A 26,497-nucleotide genomic window follows, 5' to 3' on the forward strand; every position below is an offset into this window, starting at 1 on the left:
GATAATTCAATAGACTATGGATCCTCTTTACTAGAAGTTTATGACAACAAATTATAGATGCATGTTTCTTTGCTTAAACTAGGTTAAACTTAACAGATTTCAGAAGAATGGTAGTCATTTTCCCACTTTTCTGGTGTGCGTAGTGGTCAAGGCCAGATTCCACCATAACAAAGGGAAGGAGAGAAATGAGGATGCGGTTTTGGCAAGGTGGTGCTTACCTGTGATCATGCTCAGTGCTGACAGGCAGGCTAAGGCTTGGATATCAAGGTTCAGGCTCTGCAAATTTAAGGAAAAGTCTTTAATAGAGTCGAGCCACTCCCCAAATCCACGAAGGCACTGAAGTCGATGCAGGACAAGTCCATTGCAGAACACAAACTTATCTTCAGCAGTGTTTGACCTGGGAGGTGAGAGGAAGACAAACATTAAACAGGTCTGTCCAATCTGTCCAACATGATAACATTATGACACACAGGCACCCAGACAGCCATGGGGCAGCATTGGGACCCCAGTGTGGTGCTATGAAGCATGCCAGATACCCACAATGAATAAGACTATGTTCTCTGGGATAAACAACTAGCACCACTTGTCTATGCTAATGTCTTTGGTGAACATCAGCCCAGGGGAAGATATGGGCTGTGGCACCTGCTGTCTTATTACTAGAATCAATTACTGGCTTTCCTTGGGACAGGAAATGGGGGAGCAGGCACTCATGGGTTCCAGAGATGAAGCCCAGTGCATCCCTCTCTCAGCAATGAACATGAGACTGTTCCCTCCAGGGCTCCTGAGACAGGGCTTGTCCTTGATTTTCTTAAATGTTAAAAACTGCCAAGGCCTGAGGCTAGACACTACAATTCCATTGTGCAGACTTTAAAAATACCAAGTCCCTGGCCAGGTGCGATGCCTCACGCCTGCAAGCCCAGCACTTTGGGAGGCCAAGGCGGGTGGATCATCTGAGGTCAGGAGTTTGAGACCAGCTTGGGCAACATAGTGAAACCCAATCTCTACTAAAAATACAAAAATTAGCCAGGCTAGGTGGTGTGCACCTGTAGTCCCAGCTACTCAGGAGCTTGAGGCAGGAGGATCACTTGAACCTGGGAGGCGGAGGTTGCAGTGAGCCAAGATCGTGCCACTGCACTCCAGCCTGGGTGACAGAGTGGGACTCTGTCTCAAAACAAAACAAAACAAAAATCAAGTCCCTGTAAGTGCCAGAAGTCTATCACAAATTAAAGGGTGGCCTAACATAAAACAAGTCCTTATTTTGTATTACCTTCTCTGCTTTTAACATTGGGGCTGCAGAGGGCTATTTCTAAATCTGTCCTGATAGTTTATATTATGTCCATCATCATCTCATTCTTCTTTCATGATAGGTGCCCTGGAACTTCCAGGTGGACATGATGACTTGGGGTGTGGCTTTGGGTGCTCCTTAAATCTCTCTGGACTTCTTTTTCCTTATTTATAAAACAAAAATTCTAATTGCTACCTCCTAAGATTGTTGAGGGAATTAAATAAAAGAAAGGATTTGAAAGCCCATGCATGGTGCCCAGTACACAGGATGGTTCGACAAATATTGGGTATAACAAGTAAGGGGCTGAATTATATGTGGTTCTTCCTTTAATCTTAGATTTCCTTTAACTTTCAAATCTTTTGCCACGTATGTATCTATCTTGGCCTGTTGTATTCACAAGTCAAATATCTCTTTGTGCTTCTTGGATGAACAGCTTCATTCATTCCTTCACTCAGCCAAGTGTCTACTGAGCATGAAGTATGTATTATTCCTGGAGCCAGGCACTGGGAGAAAACATGGTGAATAGGACATATATGGCACCTGCCTGCATGGAGCTTACAGTCTACTTAATCCTTTGTTGCATGCCTAATAGATGACAGTCACATTGCTGGCTCAGCTCTGGTGTACACTAGATTGGCTACAAATTAAGCTATTACTGGCACTCTAGTTGTAACTCCACCCCATCTCTCCTACTGATCCCTCCACAGAAGGCATACACAGGACAGAATGATTTAGTCTCAGAGTATAAAACATGGACCCTGATGACATCAGAATCATTAAAGCATATGTTAAAAATGCAGATTTCTGGACTTCTTCCACAGTCTACCAAACCAAAATAGATGGCAATGAGGCCTGGCAATCTGCACTTTAAAAATTAAACAGGAGTTTCTGGTAGTGATATGAAATTGGGGAGGTGATGGCAGGAAAGAGAAAGAGGGGAAAGATGGATTTTTCTGATAATATTTGGTAAAAAGTTGGTATCATCTCCTAAAAATATATAACTGAAAGGAAGCAAGGAAGATGGAGTTAAACAGGCTATTTGTGAATAAAAACAATAATAAAATAAACTTTAAAAAATCTACATGTGGAACTTACTAGAAGAGCTTAGATCCAAGGTTCTATGTTTTTGAAAAATCACTTTTCCTTTTTGTGTTTGGCGTCACTGAGTATGATAGGATGGACTAAATCTTTCTATCTAAGAGTGTTCTCTTGGAATAAAACTGGGGGTTGAGAAGGTGTGGGAACTCTTTAGGGCCCCATCAGGTGTGCTAGAATAGTAACTTGTTAAACAGAAACCCACGAGGTAAATACAATGTTCCAAAGCAAACACTTGCTGCCAGGAAATAGCTTATGCACTATGAGAATCTTTCGAGAATCATAGAATGTTGGAGCTGCAAGGGACCTCAAGAGATCATCAAATCCAACCTCTTCCTTTTAAGGAGGATGGAATTGAACTTCCCGTCAGGCAAGTGACCTGCTCAGGGTGTGACAGCAAGTCCACATTAGAACTGGGACTAGAACCCACGGGTCCTGGTGGCAAGCCTAGTGCTCCCTCCGTGACTCGCTGCTCAGTCTTTTTAGTGCCTGATCATATTTCACATTTGCTTCTTGAGAAAACGTTTCACCAATGATTCAGTTACAAACACAGAAGGTTTCAGGCTTCTTCAAAGGACGTAGACTGAAGATAAAATAGTAGTAATTACCTGATGGAAAGTCTGAGGACAAACAGCTCCAAAAAGGCTGATTCAATAAGTAATGTCTGATCTTCTTTGGGGAGATCAGTAAATCCCGGAATCTTTTCTGCCCAGCTTCTGGATACATCAATGGAGGCTGTCAGGAGGTTGTAGAATTGTTGCACATGCTCAGCATCTGTGCCTGCAGCAGCCTGGTCAGTGGGACAGTACTAGAATGCAAACCAGAGAGAGCAGCATTATCCTGCTTCAGTGGGGATGATGGCATCACTTGCAAACAGGCCCTTCCAAGACCATCAATGCCTAAATTCTTACTTTTAGGTGTTACAGTTTATAAAACCCCTTCACATTCACAGTCTCATGTGATTCTCACAATGGCCCTGTGATACAAATACAGCAAATTTTATCGTTATCACTTAATAGACAAGGAAATTTGCTTAAGCCGAATTGGCAAAGTGGTTTTCACCCTTGACTGTGCAGTGCAATCACCTGGGGAGCTTGAAGAAACAACTCTTGTCTGGGTCCTGCGCCTAGAGATTCTCATTTAATTGGTCTGGGGTGGAGCCCAGGGGTCAAGAATTTTAAAAGCTCCCCAGGTGACTCCAAAGTGGAGTAGCCCAATTGAGAACTACTGCCCCAGGAGTTTGTGTCCAAGTAGATCTCAAGGGTCTACTCATTTCACTATAGCACAGCTGTCTCCCCATGAGATGCTAAATTAACCCAGTGGTTCTCAAAGTGTGGTCTCCAGACTGGCAGCATCAGCAACACCCAGGAATGTGTTAGAAGTGATAATTTCGGCCTGGGCGGTGGCTCATGCCTGTAATTCCACCACTTTGGGAGGCTGGGAGGAGGGTGGTGGTGAATCACCTGAGGTCAGGAGTTCGAGACCAGCCTGGCCAACATGGTGAAACCCCATCTCCACTAAAAATATAAAAATTAGCTGGGTGTGGTGGCATGTGCCTGTAATCCCAGCTACTCGGGAGGCTGAGGCACGAGAATCGCTTGAACCTGGAAGGTGGAGGTTGCAGTGAGCCAAGATCGTGCCACTGCACTCCAGCATGGGTGCCAGAGTGGCACTCTGTCTCAAAAAAAAAAATGACAATCTCAGGCCCTACCACAGACCTACTGAATTAGAAACTCTGGGGGTAGACACAGCAAACATAAAAAAAAATTTTTTTTGTAGAAATGGGGGCGTGGGTTGGGGGTGGGTATCACTATGTTGCTCAGGTTGGTCTTGATTTCCTAGACTCAAGCAATTCTTCTGTCTCAGCCTCCCGAAGTACTGGGATTACAGGCATAAGACACCGTGCCTGGCCCACCAAACTGTCTTATCAAGATCTCCAGGTGATTCTCATACACAATGAAGTTTGAGAATCGCAGAAATAATCAACAAGAGAAAGAATGATTTTTGCTGGCTGTTGATGGATTTCTGTGAGATAAAACAAACCAGGAAGTGGTGGAAAGAGAGGTCTCTTTGGCAGAACCCAGGCAGCTGTGTGCCATCAGACTCAGGACTTGTGGCTATTTAAGTTAATAAAAACTAAATGAAATTAAAAATTCAGTTCCTCAGTCATGTTAGCCATATTTCAAGTGTTCAATGGCCAAATGTGGGATAGAACATTTCCATCACTGAGGGGAGGTCTATTGGACAGCATGGATCTAGAGAGTCCGAAGAGCAGAACGATATAAGTAGGAATAAAGTTTTCACCCAGCTTTCAGAAATTCTGGTGGAACCAGAGTTTTTCTTGAATCACCGGAGGAAAGACTTTTCTGCTGCAAGCAGGAAGACTGACACAGCAAGATACTAATCAAGGGACAGCCAACAACACAGAGATTTAAGAGATACACAGAAACACGTAAATAGGCACATCATTTCCTTCACATTAACATGGCTGTGCATCATTTTGCATTCCTTTTCTGAACTGATCCTCATGGGTAGGGATTTTAATCTTTATTTTACAGGTGAGAAAACTGAGGCTCAGAGAAGCTAAGAGATTTTCTCAAGTTACACAACCAATAGTGGTACAGCCAGGACTTATGCTGACCCTGTGATTTCAAGTTTTACCCCTCCTAGCTATTAAGTATGTCTGATGTTACTAGCTGGTGGGATCTTTTTTTTTTTTTGAGATGGTGTCTTGCTCTGTCGCCCAGGCTGGGGTGCAGTGGCACGATCTTGGCTCACTGAAACCTCCACCTCCTGGGTTCAAGCGATTCCGTGCCTCAGCCTCCCGAGTAGCTGGAACTACAGGTGTGTGCTACCATGCCTGGCTAACTTTTGTATTTTTAGTAGAGACAGGGTTTCACCATGTTGGCCAAGCTGGTCTCAAACTCCTGACCTCAAGTGATCCACCTGCCTTGGCCTCCTGAAGTGCTGGGATTACAGGCGTGAGCCACCGCGTCTGGCCTATGAAATCTTTAAAAAGCATTTTGCTTTACTCTCACTGGAGCTCTCCAGGTATGTATTCATTGGTCCTATGTTTCTGTCAACAGTACAGTGACTGGCACATAATTATACCTCAATAAATAACTGTTGAATATTTTTTCAATGAAAGAATAGTCAGAAGAGTGCTTAGGTTTGCTGTAATATCCTAACCTGGTTGGAGAAGAAACAGCTAATAAGCAACTAGGTGCTTACTGTGGAGCTACCTGGGTGAGAGGAAATGAGACGCTTATTTAATTGGGTCTTTTTTTCTTTGTGTTTTCCCAAGAAGCAGTATTAAATAACTAAAAAAAAAAAAAAAAAAAAAAAATCAGAGAGTCCAGCTACTTTAATCTCAATTTTGTTCTGGCCCCTAATATGGGAAATAATGTAGGATCATTTTGCTTTTATGAACCTCAGCTTTCTACTCTGTAAAATGGGGATACCTTCCTCAAAAAAAATTTTTTTTTGAGACAGGGTCTCGCTCTGTTCCTCAGGCTGGAGTGCAGTGGTGTGATCAGGGCTCACTACAGCCTCGACTTCCCCAGCTGAGGCGATCCTCCCACGTCAGCCTCTTGAGTAGCTGGGACCACAGGCAGGAACCACCACGCCCATCTAATTTTTTCTATTTTTTGTAGAGGCAGTGTCTCTATATTGCCTAGGCTGGTCTTGAACTCCTATATTGCCTAGGCAGGTCTTGAACTCCCATATTGCCTACACTGGTCTTGAACTCCTGGGCTTAAACGATCCGCCTGGCTGGACCTCCCTACAATCTCTGCTGGGATTACCATGTGTACCATCCCTGGCCTTCCTCAAAATTTTGTTGTGATGATTAAATGTGATAACATATGTAAAGGGCCTGATATATAGTACATGATTAACAAATGACAGTGATGATACTGATAACAGTTATGATGTCTGAAATAATCACCATCCCTCAGCTTCCATATTTATGAAATGGAATGGGTTGAAGTAGAAAGTTTTTGACTTTCAGCCCTGATGTTCTAAGATCCTATAACATCTGGTCCAGTTCAGAGCCCTGGCTTCTCTGTTCCCAACAATCCTACACAATGCCTGGGATTCTATGAAGTCCTGAATATTCTGTGTTGTAATAGACCATGGGAGCAAAGTCCAGGAGAAGGAAGCATGGTGGCACGATCCTATGTCATAGACACTTGCCACTACCTCCTCCTTTTTTTTTTTTTTTTTTTTTGGAGACGGAGTCTTGCTCTGTTGCCAGGCTGGAGTACAGTGGCATGATTTTGGCTCACTGCAACCTCTGCCTCCCGGGTTCAAGCGAGTCTCCTGCCTCAGCCTCCCGAGTAGCTGGGACTACAGGCGCACACCAACACGCCCAGCTAATTTTTGTATTTTTAGTAGAGACAGGGTTTTACCATGTTGGACAGGATGGTCTCTAACTCCTGACCTTGTGATCCACCTGCCTTGGCCTCCCAAAGTGCTGGAATTACAGGCGTCAGCCACCGCGCCCCACCAGCACACAGACTCTTAACTGGAAGAGAGTGGGGAAAAGGGAATTAACTTTCCTCTTTTTTATTTTCTCCTTATTTATGAATTTATTTAATAATTCCACAGGCTCTCCAAGAGCAGAATGAAATTCAGGGCAGATCCTCCCTTTCAAAAGCTGAGGGAGCTACTTGTGAAACTCCCAAATGAGTGGGAGTAAAGGAAAGTGTGTTGGACCAAGCAGCAGGTCATGGGGTCCTCATCCAGGCTCTGCGCTGACTTGCTGTGCAGTTCTAGACAAGGCATTTAACCTCTCTGAGTCAGTTTCAGCCTCTGGAACAGGAATAAAGTGGACTACCTGATCCCTAAGATTACTTCTGGCTCTTGCATTAAATGATTCTAAATATTGCTAAATCACACCAGGTATGATGTTATTGCCTGGAACTTGACACTGATTCAGCATTATTTTGTTTTAAAATAGTGGGAGAGAGAAAAAGACTAAAGAATGAATAGTTTCCCCTGAGAATGGATCTGACAGCTACCTCCTGCACTGACTCCCCTGAATCCATGGCTCACAACTCAACAATCTCTCTGCTTCCAATATTTGTTCAGAATCCATCAAAGTGTGTAGCTTTCACCCAGGGTCCTCTGCAGGCTTCTGCTCCTGCTGGGCTCACATTTCATGCCTTCTGCACACAGGGAAGTGAAGTCCCTGCCCACCCTGTGTGTGTACTTTTCTCCAATGGAGCCCAGCAAGAAGGAAAGCCAGCCGGCCCAGCCTGCCAGGCTCCAGCCAGATCCTCTGGGCTTCACCTGCAGTGGTTTTGGTCCAAGTCTCAGAATTTTGGAGCCAAAGTGAATTCAGCCTGAGCCACCAGTAACTTGGGGGTGACTGGAGGGTCAGCATCCAATGCTGGAGGAAAAGAAAAATCTCCTCTATTGGACATAAGATGTAAAGGAACGGAACAAAACGTTTTAGATTTTTTCTCTGCCTGGGCTACCAGTTTAGGAAAACCTCACCCAATGAATACTGGTCCTAGAGTTGGAAGGACTGGACTCCCAGCTCTGTGTCTCTGCTGCCCTACATTGATTGCTCTGTCTCTGGGCTAAGTAGGTTTGGGGTTTGACAAAGAAAATCTAGAAATATTTGCTTACTGATCATGCCAATCGAACATAGGTCAAATGCAAAAAGATTTTTTTAAATGAACTTTTTTCCTGTTTATACTAATTTTTTTCCACCCTATAGGGGTTATTGATCTGTCAGAACTCTGGCTTTCTCACTAGTCAAAGACACAGTATTACATTTACTGACAGCCAATGCCTAAGGAAGGTTTCTCTAAAGCACCTAGAATGGGAATCTAGAGCTGCAAACAACAGCAATGGATATTATGTAAACTAAAATGGGTCTGTATGTTTCATATGGCAGTAACACAGCTATACAAGTCAGACTTCAGCAATAGCCCAGGCCCCAAATGAGATATTTGTGTGGAAATTAAGTGAGACCCATGGAAAACACCACCCCTCAAAAATTAGTGATGTGAGGCTTTAATAGCAGAGTGGAATCTAATATTTACTCTATCTCACTTTCAGCCCTGGCTAAATATGTAGACTATGCTAAGGACACGTTTTTCTCCCCTTAAAATGTTACTTTTCTCAACTATAGCTCTAAAAATTTTAGATGTGATCATTGTATAAGTCAAACTATGTATACATATTCTTAGGTTCTTACACTTTAAAAAGTGACATTTTAAAAATTGGCAATGAATATATTTTCCCCCCAATTTTTTCTTTTCTGATCTAACTCTATGCCCCCACTCCAAAAAGCAAAAAGCAAAAAATTCCTCTCCTCCCACCAATGACATCACTGCAATTGTATATTTGTTTACTCTTTTTCTCCTTTACTGGTACGTAAGGTTCATGTGGATAAGGGCTTTGTCTTGTTCAGCAACGTGTCCATTGCCCTGGAACAGTGCCTACTACCTAGCAGCCATTCAGTAAGTATTTGTTAAATGAATTGATTGCTTTCAGGAAAATTTATATCTCTATTGCTCATCCCTTCTCAACCCCAGGAAAAGCTGGAAAATTCAAGGTAAAATTGAGTTGTTATTATAAACTATATCGATGGTTCTCAAACCTTAGTGTGCCAAAGAATCATCCAATGGCACTTTTTAAAGTACAGATTTTTGCCTGCCTCTCCTTCTTCCCAGTTCTGATTCAGTATGTCTGAGTGGGTATGGCCTGGGAATCTGCATTTTAAAGCAAACACCCCACCTCTTTCTCGTAGGAGCGCTCTGGGCACCATGTTTTAGGAAATGCTGACCTGTACTCATAGTGGAACTATAGCAGTTATTAATATTATGGTCAGAGTATCAGGGAATGAGAAGCCTGGAGGAGATAATGGGAATGAATTTAGCTTAATCTCTTTACCATTTGGATCAGGAAACTGGCCCACAGAGGGGCAGGAACTGGCGTGAAATCATCTGGTGAATTGGTAACAATTTGAGAGGGTCTTCTGAGATGCTTCATGAAACCACTCTTTTTGCAGCTTCATTCTGTTTACCTTGTAGATCTAACGTGTCTTAAGCCACATTGTTTCATAGGCTATCTTGTGAACACATTTAAATGCCATTTGCTGGTGCCTGGTTTTATTTGAGCAGCACCTCTCGTATTTGCAAGTCTGTTACTCCGTTAAGTGGCACTGATTACCAGAAAACATCCTAGTATGCTGAAAAATACTTGAAATGATCAACTAATGAGGACACTAAGTATGTTTTCTCATTAGTAATTATGCAGGCTCTGAAGTTAATCCCAGTATCTATACATACTTGTATTGCTAAATTAAAAGCAACTGTGGTGCAGAGAACAGAAACATTTTGAGGAGAGACAAATCAAACGTGACATGTTTTGACTGCACTGATGTACAATGATCTGAGCTCACTTCTGAGGGAGAGAAGTTTGGCCCAAAGGAGAACTGAAGGTCCCAGAGCCAGGAATGCTTCACAGAACTCAGGAGCTCTTTCTGGCCTCTAAAACATTCATTTCCTCTGTGACTTGGAACAAAACCCCTCCGCCTCCCATTCCCACAAATGGAGAAAACTGCTCACTTACTACCTTAAAGGAACACATGCTAGTACATGAAGATTAAAACATACTGGGCTGGCAACACATTTCCTCCTTTCTCTATTGACCTGACTCACTGGGGGAAGCTAGCATCTTTAATAAATTGTAGGGCTCAAATCAACTCTCAAACTTGACAGGGCAAATTCTTATTTATAATGTAATAAATTATGGATACACACTGAAACACTGCTAAGGAGTGGGATCGGGCAGCTATAAATGAAGTAGAGACTTTCATTTTTCATTTTATCCACTTGTAAATGGTTGCCTTTAAAAAAAACCCCAATGGATATATATTACTATTATTGTAATTTAAAAATATTTAATAAAGTTTATATGTTCAAAAATATAATAAATTGTCATTAAATAGAAGTGACAGTATGATGAAATAGAAACCTATTGAGTGATGAGATCTGGATTTTGTCCTCTACTCTGTCACCGACATTAGGCAAGCCAGTTAATCCCTTTAAACCTTAATTTACTCTTCTGAAAATATGGGACTTGGATTAGATGATCCCAAGGTCTCTCCAGTTTTATGAATTTGTATATGTAAAACTTTAAGAAGGAAGGTATTATGAAAATCGAATTTCAGTGAATGACATTATTAAGGAAATTACTCAAACCATAAATAATACCACACAGAGCTGGAGTCTTAAGTGAAATTATGTAAGAATATATGTGATGGTCAGCAAAGGAAACAATTTAAAAAGTGAAATACTACAGAATGGGAGAAAATTTTGCAAACTATCCATCCGACAAGGGATTAATAACCAGAATATATAAGGAATTCAACTCAATAGCAGAAAAAAAATCTATTTAAAAATAGATTAAAAACCTAAATAGACATTTTTCAAAACAAGACAGAAATAGCCAACAGGTATGTTTAAAAATGCTCAACATCACAAATCAACAGGAAGATGCAAATCCAAACCACAAGGACATATCATCTCACCCCAGAATGATTATTATTAAAAAGACAAAAAATAAATGCTGGTGAGAATGTAGAGAAAGGGGAGCGCTCATATACTGCTGATGGGAATGTAAATTAGTATAGCCATTATGGAAAACAGTATGGGGGTTCCCCAAAAAGCTAAAACTAAAACTACCTTAATTACTCCCTGTGTTGATGAACTCACACTTCCACAGCAGCTAGTATGGCCAACACTTGTTATCAGACAAGTGAGCGGGAAGAGGCCCCCCTCCTCTCTCTAGATCTGTCTTTGGGAGAATAGTTCTTTTTGCCATAGGGCAAAAGAGTGACCCAATTTCACCAAATCTTTTCCCTTCTTGCCTACATATTTCTGTTTCCCCCAATCATCCATTACAAGTTCCCAGAAACAGTAAATCCCAGCTTAGAACTGGATCTACGAAGAACAGTCTGACAGGACAGAGTCCATGCAACCATCATCAACTTGGGTCTGCCCATACTCCTACTACTGCAGCTGAAGGTAATGTGGCATTCCTCCCTTCTACCACACACGTTCTTTGTTGGTTCATTTTGAGTGTATATGGAATAAACTCCCCAGATCTTCTTAACATGAACCACTTTGCCAAGGCTCTCCCATTTGTTTAAATTCTAAATGCTGAGCTTCAGATTTATTTTTGTTAACTTTCTTTGTGATGGTTTCAGCCCTTCCTGTTCCAACCTGTCGAGATCACTCTGAATGTTGATACTGACATCCATCATATTAGCGATCCCTCCCAGCTTTCTGTCATTTGCAAATGTGATCAGCATGCTCTTATGCTTTCATCCAAGTTTTTGATGAAAACTCACTGTATTTTTAAAAAGTCTTTTAATTTAGTTGATTTGGGTCCAATTTTTGATAATTGTGTAATGCTATCTAAAAGCAGGGGAATCCAAGTTATGAGGTTCAACCTGATTCCAAAATAATGCAATTAAAATAAATATGCTTTGCAAAATTGAGCCAGGCCCCAAAGGTAGTACCAATGTGACCCAGGCTCTGGCATGGTCAATCTGCTATTTTGGACAAAGCTAACAATTAAATTGGATAAATGTTTGTTGATGAGGATGATGACTCTAGACTAACAGACTGAATGGTGCAGAGGCAAGCAAACACACTAGATTGATTTTTCAGTGTGGGGACAGTTCCCAGCTGGGACAACTCAAAGTGCTGGGAAAGGTTTGCCATTGAATGACTAATTAGGCCATGTAGACTGATAATTGGATAATTTGGGGCCAAAAAATTACTTTTGAGGCCTAAATTATCTGTACTGACCATCTATTGTGCTTTCAAATGCCCTGGAGCAATGTCAGATTGTGTGCTATAGCCTTAGCCTAGGCAGTGCTAAGAAGCTTCACTAATTCAGATGAACTGCCTTTGGAGAGGCCAGGGTGCTTCTGGGAGGAGAACTCTTCATTCCTGAATACTTTTCTAGCACCCACTCTCACTGGAACCAGAGAGGCAGTGAAGCTTGGTATTTAGGAGCCCAGATTTTAGGTTCAATACACTTGGCTCTTAATATACTTGGCTCCTAATTCTGTCTCTGCTGCATATTAGCTCAGTGACCTTGGGCAAGTCAGCCCTTTAGCCTCTCCCAGTTTAAATTTCCTTATCTGTGAAATAGAGATCATAATACTTATCTTTAGAGTGTTCTGCATGATACCTAATGTGTAGTGTTCATGCTCATTAGGACATTGAACAAATGGCAGAGTAAGAAAGTTTGGCCAAGGAAATAACATACAGGGCACTGTGCTAAAGCTTTGACAAGTATAATTGTTAATTAATCTTCACGAACAACCCCAGGAAGTAGATATTACTATTACCCCACAACACAGAGGAGAAAACTGAGGCATCAAAGGGTGTAATCAGTTGCTCAAGGTCACTTAGCTAGTAAAGGACAGTGTTGGGATTTTCATCTAGGCCCGCATGATTCCAAAGAAGCCTAAACTGTTAACTTAGTCTTATTATTCTGCTTTATTCTCTTACACTATTATTTGAGACTTGATTGTAGTCAAGAGCCACTACTTATAATCAGAATAAGGGTCCTCAACCTTTGATGCTAAGGATCTACCATGCTTCTCATATGACGTTTTGTTATCAGGTGCAGAGAGGAGGCTTCGCAGCCTATAATGAGGGTGGGGAAGAGGGAAAGAGGATCACAGCAGGTACACTAATCATTTCTATCAACACTGCAACCTAAGGAGAAGGGCACATAGCAGGGACACACTCACACTGTTTGCCAGCCATTCAGCCAGAAGCTTGAAACACTGATTAGACCTGGGGAGGGCAGTTTGGTAGTAGCCACCAAGACAGATCAACTGACTGGGGGCCTCTGGACTGGTATTTCTTTATCTGAGTGCAAGCTGTGTTTCTAAGGTTTTTTGTTTTTGTTTTTGTTTTCCTTCAAGTAGGAGGGATAATGATTCCTACAATTCATGGTGGTTTAAAGGATTAAATGAGATAATGTACCACAATGTCTAGCATATAGAAACTGCTCAATAATTGTGATATTTTTTTCCTTCTCTTCCCTCTTCATTGAGACCCTGTTTTGCTAGAAGTTTAGTTTTCTAAGTCCTTTAAAGAAATTGCCTTACAGAGCTGTTTATTCATTTGCTCAGAAAATCATTTCTCATGGTTCTTCTCTGTGTTATCTAAATTTTGAGGAATTTGCAGGGTTCAGACTGATGGGATTTTACTATATCCCATATGAAATAAAAATGTTGGTATGTTTTGGTTGACTTAACTATAACAACACCAATCGTCATTTATGGTCTTAAAAACATTTTCACAACCATCATTCTTGTGTGACTGGTGTTCAGAACACCCCTCTGAGGTTAAATATTGTAGTCATTTCCACTGTAGGCAGGAGAGAGCCAAAAGCAGGAACCAGGTGACACAGGCAGGAAGTAGCAGAGGTGGCGTTCCATCCCAGTTCTCCTGACAACTGATGTCACAGCCAGAGCTCGCTTCTCTCCACCAATGGTCTAATCCCTCTGAATAAGCAGCAGGTCAATCAATGCTGATGCAATTGGATAAACTGCTTAGTAATAACTTGAGGCTCACCCAGATGGTTTGAACACAATATGAAAAAAAACAGTAGTCACTTTGTCTAGATCACGAGATAAATCTACAAATTGTAGTTTGTCTGTGCAGATTTTCATTGGCACAACCACCAGGAATCCTGCAACAATGTGTATGACAGGTGCAGCACTGTCAGGGTCACTTGTTAAGGCATTTAGAGATTCAATAAGGCAAAAATTATTTGCTGCAATGGATGCACTGAATTGCTAAATGAAGCGAGAAATATAGAAAAAGTATGAAAACTGTCTAACATGGTGCCAGACACAAAATCATTCAATCAACTCTTATTACTAGTAGCCATAAATAGAGACCCTGATCATTCATTTGAAAGCAGGAAATCGTAAAACTTACTCTGGAATAATCAAGATCTCTGGGTGTTGAGTCTGTTAAAGCTCGGACAAGGGCATTCATCATGCAGATTGGAGGAGAAGGTGGAGAGGGCTGAGAAGGTTCCTGTTGTAATGGGCTCTTTGGTTTGGAAGGCAGACGACCTCTCCTCCCTTTCAGACTATCTGTACGGACAACTGATGCCAAAAGAGACAAAGAAAACAATCTTCAAAGATTATGGAATGAATGACCATAAATCGCAAAAAGGAATAAAAACACATTACAGTTGAGCAATCATTAATGAGACCAACCATTTAAAAGTGGTAATAAGTTTGGAATAATATTCACACAATGATTTCATGAGAGTTGAAACAAGCAGCATAAAAGCCACCGATATTTACATTTGGTAATGAATTAGCCCTAAAAGTCTCCTTCTTAAATAGAACAAAGATGTATGTATACAAGTCCTCTGTTAATTTTGAGAAATTAGAATAAATAGTCCTCAGTTATTTTAAAATGTAGATATATATGATAAAAATAAAATGTTGAAAGGAAAAAGGAACTAGAAAAATTCACCATCCCAATGTAAATATTAACTTTTTTTCACTGATTTCTGATAATATGTATAAGCAAACTGGGTAAAAAGCATTATATCCATACCTTCTTTTACCATTCCAACACTGAGACACTTCTGAAATCGACAGTACTGACATCGGTTTCGACGTCTCTTGTCTACTGGGCAGTTTTTATTTGCCAGGCAAACATATTTTGCATTTTTCTGCACTGTTCTCTGAGAAAATATAATACAAGATAGTCAACTGATAGTTTCTGGAAAGAGGTAGGACCTGACAAGATGTATTTTAATTACAATGTGAAAAGCGACAGTGCAATTCGTATAATTCGATAAATTTAATTTCCTAAAACGCTAGCCTGCAGGAAAAACAATTTTATTAGTGTTAGCTGCTGACAATGGAAATCATCTCGGATTGTTCTAAAGCAAGTCTCAGGAGACACCCAACTCTGAATGATAAAATCATATCTGAAATTACCAGGTCAACATATCATACCTTGGAGAATTAGATTATCTCCACTTTTAATATCCCTTTGGGAACAATTTTCTACTTGTTCCACTCCCCTGATTATTGCTGACCTTATTAAAATAAAATCAAAATTATCTGGGATGTACTTTGTTTGCTATCACTATTGTAAGTCAAATATCACAGTAACTGGCTTTGTTACCCAACAGAGATGAAATCATAAAAAGCAAAATCAGGATTTTTCTAATTAAAACATATAGGAAATAATGTTTTAATGCAAAAAAATTAACTTAATCAGCCTGTATAGCTTATTTTATCTTTAAAGACCATATATGATAAACAGTCCATTCCTGATTTTTCAAAGCAAAATCTTAAAAGTAGTTATTACGAATCATTATTATATCCAAGGAAGAAAACAAAAAACCCCAAGGGACAAACGAAAAATGAGACAAAGAAAGATATATGACAGCCATATATTTTCAGTGAAAATTCCTATTAATAGGTCATTTCATAAATGTCTATTGACATAGACACAGTAACCATATTGTAAAAAAAGTCATAAAACTTAAGGTTGGATAGAAAAATGATGTTGTATTTTTCAGAATCCATATAATTTGGAAATGACACATGGAGAAAGAAACATATTTCATCCTCCAAATTTAAACAAATGCTTACTTTTTAAATTGAAAACATTTGTGCAAATGAACGTATTTTTACCACTTAGGGTGAAACTGTTCAGAAATTACCTGGATCTATACAACTCCAAATAGAGCAGAAAGTTGAAATTTATTTGGGAAGCCTGGGCTGCATTAAAAAAAAAAAAGAAAATAAATCCAGGTAACTTGGGCTTTCTGATCTATTTTGTGTTCAAACATCTAGATTTGCTTTTTAACATTTACTTCCAGTCATTCTCAACCCCCGTGTTTCAGTTTTACCCTGTTACCTTTTAATTTCATTTTAGGGGATAGTTTCTAGATTGCTTATATAAAACTTAATATAACAAAGCCAACCTATCTCAAGTCAAAGACATGTTTCCCCCGCCATAGTAGGTGATTTTAGTTTAAAATGCAAAATTCTGAAACACAGGCATACTTCTGAGGTTCCAGCATTTAAATTCTTAGCAGTCTGTAAGGGTAGGAAACGTGTGTTTCCTGAATAAAGCTTTCATTGAACATGCAGTAATTTCTAACACTCTATTTCTTGCCATCATCCTCAAGGCTTTATGCCAATTTGAGTGCTGATGGCATTTTGCTTCAGGTATACATTTTCCCAATAACCTGAAGCCTTCCCTACATTTGTGTTTAAGGACAGGGAGAGATCATTATGGTTCAATCACCGAATTCCTATCATTAACTGCACTTCATGTCACATTTTTAAAGAACTCAATTTAATGGTAGAAAGCCACTGGGTAAAACCTGCTCCGGTTCCCTTAATTAACAGTTCTGTGGGGTGATTCTCCCCCATCTTGCCCCCACCCTTTCAAGTATAGATTTGTTTTCGAGGGATTGCTGCAGAAAAGAGAAGCTGTTGGGGAACACTTAATTGACATTTCTAGACTCAGAATGTATTACCACTCTGGTATTTTGGTCAACTCTCCATTATTTAGAGATAATTATATTTGTAGATTATTCATAATTCTTGTTTTTTTCTTTCCCCCTTTCTGCTGCCAGTTTCACTGTCCTTCAGCATTTTCCACTGAAATCCTGTAAAAATCAAATCTGCTAAAGGAATGCAGTTACTTGAAAGTAGCTCTGATAAAGCTTGAGTAGTTAAAACAAAAAATGGCCAAACTCAGTGGCTAAAAAATAAATAAAATGACCAAGATTCTGCATTTAAAACATCATAATCCCAAATATCTGTAGGGCACTTAACGTATTGCAGTCTTTCCCCAAACATTTTCTCATTTCTCTGCAGAATTCAGGTAGTGATATTTACAATCTGAAGATCAAAAATAATTGTTGCTTGTTGCTATGTATATCCCTCCACAAATGTGCATTTTTACAAAACTTTATAGCTTTTGTTTAATAATGAACTATTTGTACAGCTCTTTAAAGATTATAAAGCACTTTCATATATATTTTTATCTCATTGAATACACAGCTCTTCTCTGAGTTTTATTCATTGATAGGGAAACAGGCTTAGAATGAAGTGTCATGCACAACATGATACAATTGGAAGGTGGAAGATCAAGGTCTTCTATTTGAGTCTTTTCTCACCAATTCTGGTGTACTCCCAGATATATCCTATTGGCCTCCCAAATCCAAGTTACCCAGTCAGCATCCTGCTTTCTCTTCCTTTCTACCCTGTCCAGCACTAGAGGATAAGGAATAATTTGTGTGGGTTTGTAAATGACTGAAATAATGGCCAGTGGGGTGAGGAGTGAGAAGGATGGCACAGAAGTAAGTGTCTGATAAAGTCTGGGAGTCAACAGCAAAAGGTAGCACAGCAAAAGAGCAAGGTCTTTTCCCTAAGTGGCAGAAATAACACTGAACTCAGGAGTCAGGACAAATCAGCTGGAAACATCCCATGGGCAGTTAAATCACTGCTTACAGCCTGCATAAGGCTTCACCGCTCCAGGCCTCAGCTTCCTCGTGGGTAAAATATGGGGGAGGCTGATGGCCCTCCCACTGTAAAATTTCTCCGTTAGGCCTATGAGGGAATCAATTATGTCTACACCTGGCACCGCATGTGATACAGAGGTAGGGAAAGGTTCCTAGAGGACACAAGACCCCAAGTTCTATCTTCTATGGAAAGAGGCAGCTCTTTCCATAGAAGAAGACAGTTGTCCCTGTCTCCTAGAGCTGCAGAGCTGTGAAAAGGGAGTGGACTTTGGGGTCACGCAAACGTGGGTTGGCATCCTGCCTCCATCTCCCTTCTCTGAAGGTGTGTCCTGAGGCAGCTGATTAACCTCTTCAAACCTCAACATCCTCATCTACAAAACAAAGAAAATTAAAACACTGTTTTAAAACACTGTTACTAAAAATAGCTAGTGAGTGGCCAGAATTCAATCTTAGATGTGTCTGACTCTAGAGCCCCAGCTCTTACTGTAAGGATTAAATGAGACACAAATGTCCAGGGCTTGGTACGCACACACTATCCCCTCAGACACCCTGGATGGACAGACAAAGCAATGAGGTTTTTGCATTTTCGAAGTCACAGGTCCTTTTAAGACTCTGCTGAAAGCTCTCCAGAAAAATGTTCATAGGGTAGTGTCAGGCCAGGAGGTTCACGGACCCCCGGAGTCCGTCTGGGGTGGCCTGCTGCACATGGACCTCAGTAGAAAGCCCCTGAGAAAATGGATGTGAAGGTGCTAGGAAGGGCTGTAGGAAAGCATGATGTGCCGATTACAGCTCTCAAACCGGGAAGAACAAGGATGCTCCTACACTCACTTAGAAGCTCCCTTCAGTGAGGGGGCTGGGTGCGGAGGGGAGGGGGCGGCGTGCGCTCACCTTGAAAAAGCCCTTGCAGCCCTCGCAGGTTCGCACGCCGTAGTGCTGGCAGGCGGCGTTGTCCCCGCACACGGCACACGTGCCCTCGCCAGACGACGAGCTCCTGTTGGGCGGCGACGGCAGGCTGGGACTCTCGCCCAGCAGGCTGGACGCGGTAGGGGAGGGCGTGAGACCGAGAGGCGGGAAAGCCAGCGGGGCCGCCCTCTTGGCCAGCGGCAGCCCGTACGGGTGGCCCTCAAGCGCGGCGGCCTGGCTGCCCGCGGCGGCTGCGGCTCCCAGCGGCAGGCTGAGCGCGGCAGCGGCCGTCGGGTCGTAGCCGAGGTGGTGGCCGCCGGCCGGGCTGGGCGCGGGGGGATGCGGCGGCGAGGGCTTGAAGTGGAAGAGCGGGAAGCGCGCGCCGGCCACCGTGGGGACCGCCTTCATCGGCGGGTCCAGCAGCGGGCCGGGCGCGATGCAGCCGGGCGCCGAGGGCAGTGCCTCGTCCCATAACGCCCCCGCCTGCGGGGGGAAGGCCGGCGTGGTGGGGGTGGACGGTGGGGACTGCTTGAAGTACATGGAGGTGCTGGGCAGCACCTCGTCCTCCGGGCTGGAGGCTGGAGGAATGGATGGCTGCTGATGCTGCTGCTGGTGATGATGGTGGTGGTGGTGGTGGTGGTGGTGATGGTGATGGTAGCTGGGCGCCCGCCCCTCCTCCACTTTGATCAAGGGCCGCTGCATTTGGTACACGCAAGAGGGCTTGAGTTCGTAGTTGCTCGAGTAGCCCTCCACGAAGGTACTGATGCTGGGCAGGGACGTGGTGGCTGTAGCCGTGATCTCAGTGCTGCCAAGGTCCATGGTCAGCTTGGTGTAGTCGGGGTTCATGATCTCCGTGGTGTATTCCGAGCTGTATGTCTGCGCCGCATAACTGGAACCTGGAGGCGAAGGGCTATATTGGGCTTGGACGCAGGGCATATCTGCAGGGACAGAGAAAAGGGTCTCTCAGAAGCAAGTTAACACTTGTTTTCTAGCCAACAGGCAGCATTGGGTTCACTGTTCTCTAATCTGGGAAACAGAGAGGAAGTGTCATCCTCTCCTCCTTCTGGTAGCATAGACACAAAGCCCCACACTTATTTTCTTCATCCCTAGTAAGGAAGCTGAATTCCTGACAAAGGGGTGCCAAAACCTGGCCTCCTGTGGACTCCTGTACCTATCTTTCCTCCCTTGCCCTGTCCTCCACTAGATTTGGGAAACTTGAAGTCTTTCCTCATAAGCTCAGAGATGTTTTTAAAAAGAGGCTTTGAATCCTATAAACTAATTGGAGTGGGCTCCTTAGCTATAACCTAGGGGGACAAAGAGAAAGCCAGTGGTTTATTTGGGAGGAAAGAGGCCATTGGTCCCCCAAGGCATACACATTGATTTGTAAACCTGAGTTAGGCAAGAAAAACTACCCTGTGAGAGATTTAGTGGCCAAGGGAGAGAGCTGACATTCTAACATTTTATGAGTGCCAATTGAGGCTGCCCACACACGTTGTGGTTGCTTTCTCCCACCTCCTCCCCACTCCTCCAATAGGGCTAGCAGCCTGCACAAACTGGACCCCTGTTGATAACTTCAGTCAGCTAGGTGGGGACATAGGCCCAGGGAATTGACTCGGGGGAGTTTGTACCATCTGCAAAGAAAAAGATCAGCAGCTGCAACAAAACACCCACCCATATATATATATATATATATATATATATATATATATATATATATATACATACACACACACACACACACACACACATATATATCCCAATTCTAACTAATAAAACATATCAGTGACTGTTTTGTGATAACAGTTTATAACTATCATAATAGGCAAGTTAGTATAGGTATTTCCTTATGACACTAGAATTAGTACCCATGAAAAAAAGCAGTTTCTCAATAGTCTTGATTTCTCTGCCAGTTTGACTATGTTGCCCCCAAAGTGGCTGGTATCCAGGGTGCTTACTATTGTTCAGAGAGGCTGAACTGAGTGAGAAGGCTCTGAGAATTATTGGATGTAGTGGATGATTTATCTAATTATTTTTCTTTCTTTATGGCTAAATATAAATGGTAAAAAAACGGCGGTTTCTGGTGGTTGGTTTTTCTGAGCCAAAGGAAAACCAGGTGCTTAACGCCTCTTTGGAGTCTATGGTGTAAAAGGTGTGACTAATAGAGAAGTGAATACTTCACATTTCCTTTGACATCTTTCTCTTACCCACATTTCCAAATCTGATTGAGTCATGCATGTATGGGATGAAATCTTGACTTGAAAAAAGGTGATGAGGGCCTGTTGGAAGAAGCAGTGATGAGGAGAGGCCAGTTCAAGCCTTTCTTTAACAAGCAGGGCCTTAAAAATACACTCACTAGTTTGAAGTCCAGTTACTTATCTTGCTGTCCAGTTGTTGGGATGAAATGAAAGGCTAATCATTTAAAAGAAAGAACACTGCCTGATCTTTGATCTATTCTCCTTCTCCCTTCAGCACCTCTAGGATTTCTCCATTACTCTTTTCTGTCATTCTTTCCGGCCAATCCCTTTTTACTGCTCTTATTTGTGTCTTTCTGAGGTTTCTAGCTAGAAGATGAACTTGCTGGGATTGTATTCTATTTATCTGCATTATCTATGGTGCCCACACAGGCTTGGCACCTAGTATTCCTTTAACAAATTTGTAAAGAGGTGGTACAAACCAAACGTGCAATCTGTTCTTTTGCCAAACTCAAATTTACTCTTTGGTTTTCAGCTCAAATGCTTTTCTCCTTCCCTCTGAGCTTCAATCATCCAAACTTCTGCACCCAAATGATTTGGGTTTTATATAAATGAAAATGCTCAGTATTGCTCTAAGTGATTCCATAACTCTTACATGTGCACACTGGCTATAAAAGAAGAGCAAAAATGAAATTAAAAATGTATAAAATACCCTAATCTATTGGTGTATTTGTATTTCTCTTAGGAAAATTAATTTTGAGCAATGCAAGCTTAATTTAATTTGGCTGCTCCACTCAGTAGCAACAGGGTGTGGTATACAGAGGAGCTTCCTGTGAGGAAGCCACCTGTGTTGTGAAATTCGCGGCCAGCAGTCACTGTCCTGGCACTGGGCAGGTCGACCACGCTGCCCGCCGAGTGTGTGGTTCCCCCACCCACTTCCCTCAGCCAGGGAGGAGAAAAGGGTCTTGCCTTCGGACCTACCTGGAGGGTATCTTGCGCGCTGAATGGTGGGGCTGGGGGTCTCTCCAGCGGAGGCTGAGAGTGTAGGAGGAGCGGACGTCCGGCGAGGCGAAGCGCCGGCAGTGCTGCCCGGCACCGCTAAGGGTCCAGGCTCAGGGCCCGGGCTTGCCGGGCTGCCCTCTTCCGCAGTGGGCTCTACAGGCACGGTGAAAGAGGACATAGGTCACAGTGAGACCAGGATGGGTCACTACGGCCCGGGCTGGGCGCATTGGGGACTGGGGGAATTGGTTGGCAACCTCTAGAAATGTTACATTAATTACAAAGAATTATCGTAAAATTAAGGGTGATTAATGGTACAGGAGTCCCCCTGGGCAAGAAGCATCACACGGCCTCGGGGAAGCCGAGGAAAGGTTGTTGGAACCCACTGCGCCTACCACCGTTTTGTGGCACCAAAACCGAGGCTAAAAAAAAAAACGCGCAGCCTGTTATTGCCCAGAAATTGATCTCTCTGCCCCCACAACTGATTCCGAGCTTACGAAGTCAGGAAAACCAAAGAAAGCAGAACACTTGAGGAACGAGCTCCGCCCGAATACGGGGGGTCAGTTCACCAGCGGAAAAAAGCCATTTTCCAGCTCCGCCCGCCCCCAACCCTCAAATACAAATTTTACACGTTGCATAGGAAATGCACAAGGTCCGGAACGAATGCATGAATGCCCCGAGGAATTAAGAAAGTCTGCGCTTTTCATTCTAAATGCTAATGGAGCTTCGCTTCTATTAGCCGCGAGTTTCGAGGGCCAGGGGTCAAGCAAACAAAAGGGCACAGCGATGAGAAGGCTGGCGCTGGAAGCAAGAGGACGAAGCGGACGGCGTTAGCGGCTGATGGGACGAGCGGAGGCAGGTCCCCTGCACCCAGAGGGCGGTGTCTTCGAGGGTGGGCGGCTTGGAGGCTCCTGGCCACCCAGCGGCCTAGCGGGTCACATTCCTGAGGGCGCCGAGCGCAGCTCCGGGACCAGCGTCTCAGCGCACAGCCTCAGCGAAACTTTGTAGCTGAAAGCGCAGCTCAGCAGGCCTCAGGGAAGGAACTGGGTGCCCAAACTCCGGCCTATAGCGCCCCCTTTGCCCGGGGTGGGCGCAGCTCGAAGAGTGGGAACATGGACCGAAAAACCCCAAATTAAACCAAACCAAAAACCTCCGAGGTGCGCGGGGCCACGAGGGTCATCTCCTGGCGCCCCTGAGCCCGGGGCTTGCCTGCAGGAAGAGAGAAAGGGACTTGGGGCTCCCAGGTCCAGGAAACCCTCGACGACCAGGAAATGGGGGATTCCCTTGCCACCCCCAGCCCCAGCTGGAGCTGCTCGGACGGAAAGCTTGCGCTCGATGTAGCGCGGGTAGAAGCGGATCTTCCCACGGCTGTAGCACGTGCTTCCCGTCTCCCCGCATCTTCAATGGGGGTCTCCAGCAATCCCCCACCCGCCCCTTCAGTGGGTGCCCGCATTCCCGTCCCGCATTCCCTGAGGGCCTTTCAAGCGGAGTCGTTCTCTGAGAGGAGGCCTCAGAACTCGGGTGGGCGGGGACCGCCTCTCCCCAACGAAGGAGTTCCCCTCGAGCGCCCAGCGTTCGCGGGAGGGACCCACACAGCCTTTCCTCCAGCCCAGCCCAGCGCCCCGCCGCTCTCTCCACCCCACAAACGGCCGGTTACCTAGGCAAAGCCTCAGTGCCTGGAAACACGTTCCGCCGCTCCGGCTTGCGGCCGCCGGGGCCGGGAGCACAGAGCCTTGGGGTTGTAAATTAGGAAGAAATAACTACCTCTGTCAAAGCCCCTTTCTTTCTCGTGGGCAGACGAAAGGAACACCCCCGTGTTCCCCTCCCGGTGGTGAAGTGTGTGGAGGAAACCGTGAAACGCACCATTGTGACCGGGGCTCCTCTGCGGAGTTTCCAACCCTGGGGAGCGGGGGCGGAGGTTGGGCGGGGGCAAGAGGAGCGAGGGAGAGACTGACAGAAAGGGAAAGACTGAGATTCTCAGAAAGACCGAGGGAGACTAGACAAACCGCGGGGAAGAATTTCTGTGAGCGCACGGTCCCAGGGAACGGGGTGGATGGGTGCCGGGGGGTGGGGGGCGGAGCGGACGTGGAGGTTGCTGTGGCCTAAGGAGGCTTTGGTACTAACTCTGCGAGCATCTTGTTCAGCGAAAATAACTCGAATAAAGTAACTTCATTCATTGTGCCCATTAGCCACGTTAGGCAGCTTTTTCTTTCCCTAACTTGATTCTATAAAATATTTCCCGGTCGTGGGAAAAGGAGATCCGGCACTGGACTCGCGATGGAATGACGGCTCCCTGTTCTTCTCTCCCAGCACCACAAGGCCCTGGGATCACAGCCCGACATTTCTGATTACTAACTCCTCGCAGCTCTTCCCTCTGGAGAATCCGGACGCATAAATAAATAAAAGGCAATCTCCAAGAACGTTTTTGGAAATCAAGGGACAAATGCGTTCTTCCTCACCACTGCCCCGAGGCTTCCAACAGGTTGGAGAGGTGCCTTTGGAAGTCAGTCTCCGCAGGCTGCGCTCGCATGACCGCTCTGGTCTCACCACCGAGAACTTTCATTTCTACTAAGAGTAAAACACTCGGAGCAACTTCTCCAAAAGCGCGAGTTCTGTCAGTGAAAAAGCATGCCTTTCCCACACCGAGCCAACGTCCAGAAGAGAGGGACACCGTCCCCACACGTGTCAGTGTGCGGGAGTCGCCAATTACACCCGATTTACCTCCTAAGGGAAAAGTGTAAACCGGCATGTCAGCGACGCCAGGCAGACGTGCCTAGTGGAACCCCAGGCTCATTTCAATACAATAAGCCACATTCCTACAATTACGCCCTCTTTCCTGAGGTCCTCCGAGTGCGTCTGCAAACTCTGGCCGTCGCTGCCTAGGCCCTTCCCTCCTAAGCTTCCTTCCAGAGAACCAGCTCGGTGCCACCATTAGCAACATTTACTTGGACCCACCAGAGCTCCTATTTTCAATCCTACTTAAAAGGCAGGAAAATTACTGCCGTTCATCACCGGAGCTGCAACTCCCTGCCGCTGCCGCTGCCGCCGCCGCCGCCGCCGAGAGCATCATTACCATGACAACTAGAGCCGAAATACCCTGAATTACATCGCTGGAGCCGCTATAGCACAAATCCCGGTCCTCCCCTTTGTTAGAGGCTTTTCGCCTCTTCGAGTGGGGGGAGGAATCCCACGAGCTCCAGAGATCCCCGCGGGCCCACTACAGGGGAAAAGTTTCAGATCAGAACCTACGGGCCGCTGGGCTAGCAAAGCCGGAGCCGGGCGGCAAGGTCAGGGGAGGGAACCCCACACTCAAAGTTGTCAATTTCAGGAGCGACGCTTCCCAGCAAGCCAACTTTTTTAGCAAGTCCCCTTATTAACTGGGCGAATCTCATACGTACTTGAGTGCTGTGGCGGTTCCGTCTTTAGAGCGAGTTTCTAGAGAGCTGTCCCGAAATCTGCACTGGGGGGGAGTCACAGCTGCTGTCCCGGAAGGGCTGCGGTGTACAAGCCCAGCGGCTCCCGGAGGCGGTGAGCGGCTGGTGGGGGATGCTGCGATCCCGACTCATGGGAGAGCACAGCCGAGAGGTTCCGCGGGCGTCCTGGCTTGGGCTGTGACCAGGGGGGAGGATGCCGCCGCTGTTCCCACCTCCACGGCCACTGCCGGCACCGTCAGCGTTGCAAAGTGAGCCCGGGAGGGGCGTCCAGCTGCGGTGCCGCGCTGCACCGGCAAGGGCTCAGGGCACGAGGGGTGTGAGCGCGCGGGAGAGCGAAGTGTGTGTGCGGAGCCTGTGTGCGCGCTTGTGTCTGTGTGTGCGAGTGAGGGAGCGGGTGTGAGCGCGTCTGTGTATGGGGAGCGGAGGAGGAGCAGGAGCTGGAGGGGTGGGGGGCGGGAGGCAGGAGACTCCGCTCTCCCGGCTGCGCGTTCGCTCGCTCTCTCGGCACGTCATTTATGCCACAGGAGCCCTAGCGGCCTCTCCATAGAGTGCCTGGAATGCGAGACGTCAATGTGACGCCATGGGACGCTACGTCACCCTCCTCCTCCCTCCCCTGGCCTAGCCGGTTCCGCGTGTGCGAGGGAGGGTGTGTGTGTTCGTGTGCGCGCGCGCGCGCGCTTTCCTCGGCCAGTCGCACGGCCGCACAATGGAAACTCCGCCGCACGGCCGGCCCCGGCCTGGGGGCTTCTCGGACTCACGGTGCCATCCCTTTTGCAGCGGAACCGCTCGCCAGGGCGTGCGTCTGCGGGAGGGTGCAGCGGCCTGCCCACGGGTCAGGCGGGACCGCCCAGCTGTCAGGCTCGGGTGGAGTAGAGTTGGAGGAGTGCTGCTGGCGCGCCTCCGAGGCTGCCCCGAGGCACGGAGCCAGGGGGAGGGGGGTAAGGGAGAGGACAGCTCTTCCAAAAGGGAAGGCTCCGCCAGCCAGCTTCTGACCAGCTCCAGTGACCTGGCAGCCGGTGCAGAAG

The 26,497-nt window shown here is 45.1% G+C and overlaps 1 protein-coding gene across 4 annotated transcripts in view; it reads right to left on the reverse strand.

Moving 5' to 3' along the window:
• The window catches only part of NR4A3 (nuclear receptor subfamily 4 group A member 3), a 43,254-nt gene extending 17,216 nt beyond the window's left edge, over nucleotides 1–26,038 (reverse strand). The window contains exons 1-7 of one of the 4 annotated variants that reach the window (XM_003951483.6): nucleotides 25,437–26,038; nucleotides 22,021–22,194; nucleotides 18,833–19,785; nucleotides 15,007–15,136; nucleotides 14,371–14,543; nucleotides 2,989–3,188; nucleotides 219–397 (exon numbers count right to left, since the gene is read on the reverse strand). In XM_003951483.6, coding sequence (XP_003951532.1) covers nucleotides 219–397; nucleotides 2,989–3,188; nucleotides 14,371–14,543; nucleotides 15,007–15,136; nucleotides 18,833–19,783 — 1,633 coding nt within the window. In that variant the 5' untranslated portion in view covers nucleotides 19,784–19,785; nucleotides 22,021–22,194; nucleotides 25,437–26,038. Of the gene's footprint in view, nucleotides 1–218; nucleotides 398–2,988; nucleotides 3,189–14,370; nucleotides 14,544–15,006; nucleotides 15,137–18,832; nucleotides 19,786–21,051; nucleotides 21,158–22,020; nucleotides 22,195–23,188; nucleotides 23,422–23,802; nucleotides 24,011–25,436 lie in introns of those variants that run through there. The other 3 variants (XM_063788450.1, XM_063788449.1, XM_063788448.1) reach the window with 3 other exon arrangements.
• Between the last annotated feature and the right edge of the window lie 459 nt (nucleotides 26,039–26,497).

This window comes from Pan troglodytes, chromosome 11 (genome assembly GCF_028858775.2).
Source record: "Pan troglodytes isolate AG18354 chromosome 11, NHGRI_mPanTro3-v2.0_pri, whole genome shotgun sequence".
Classification (NCBI taxonomy): Eukaryota; Metazoa; Chordata; class Mammalia; order Primates; family Hominidae; genus Pan; species Pan troglodytes.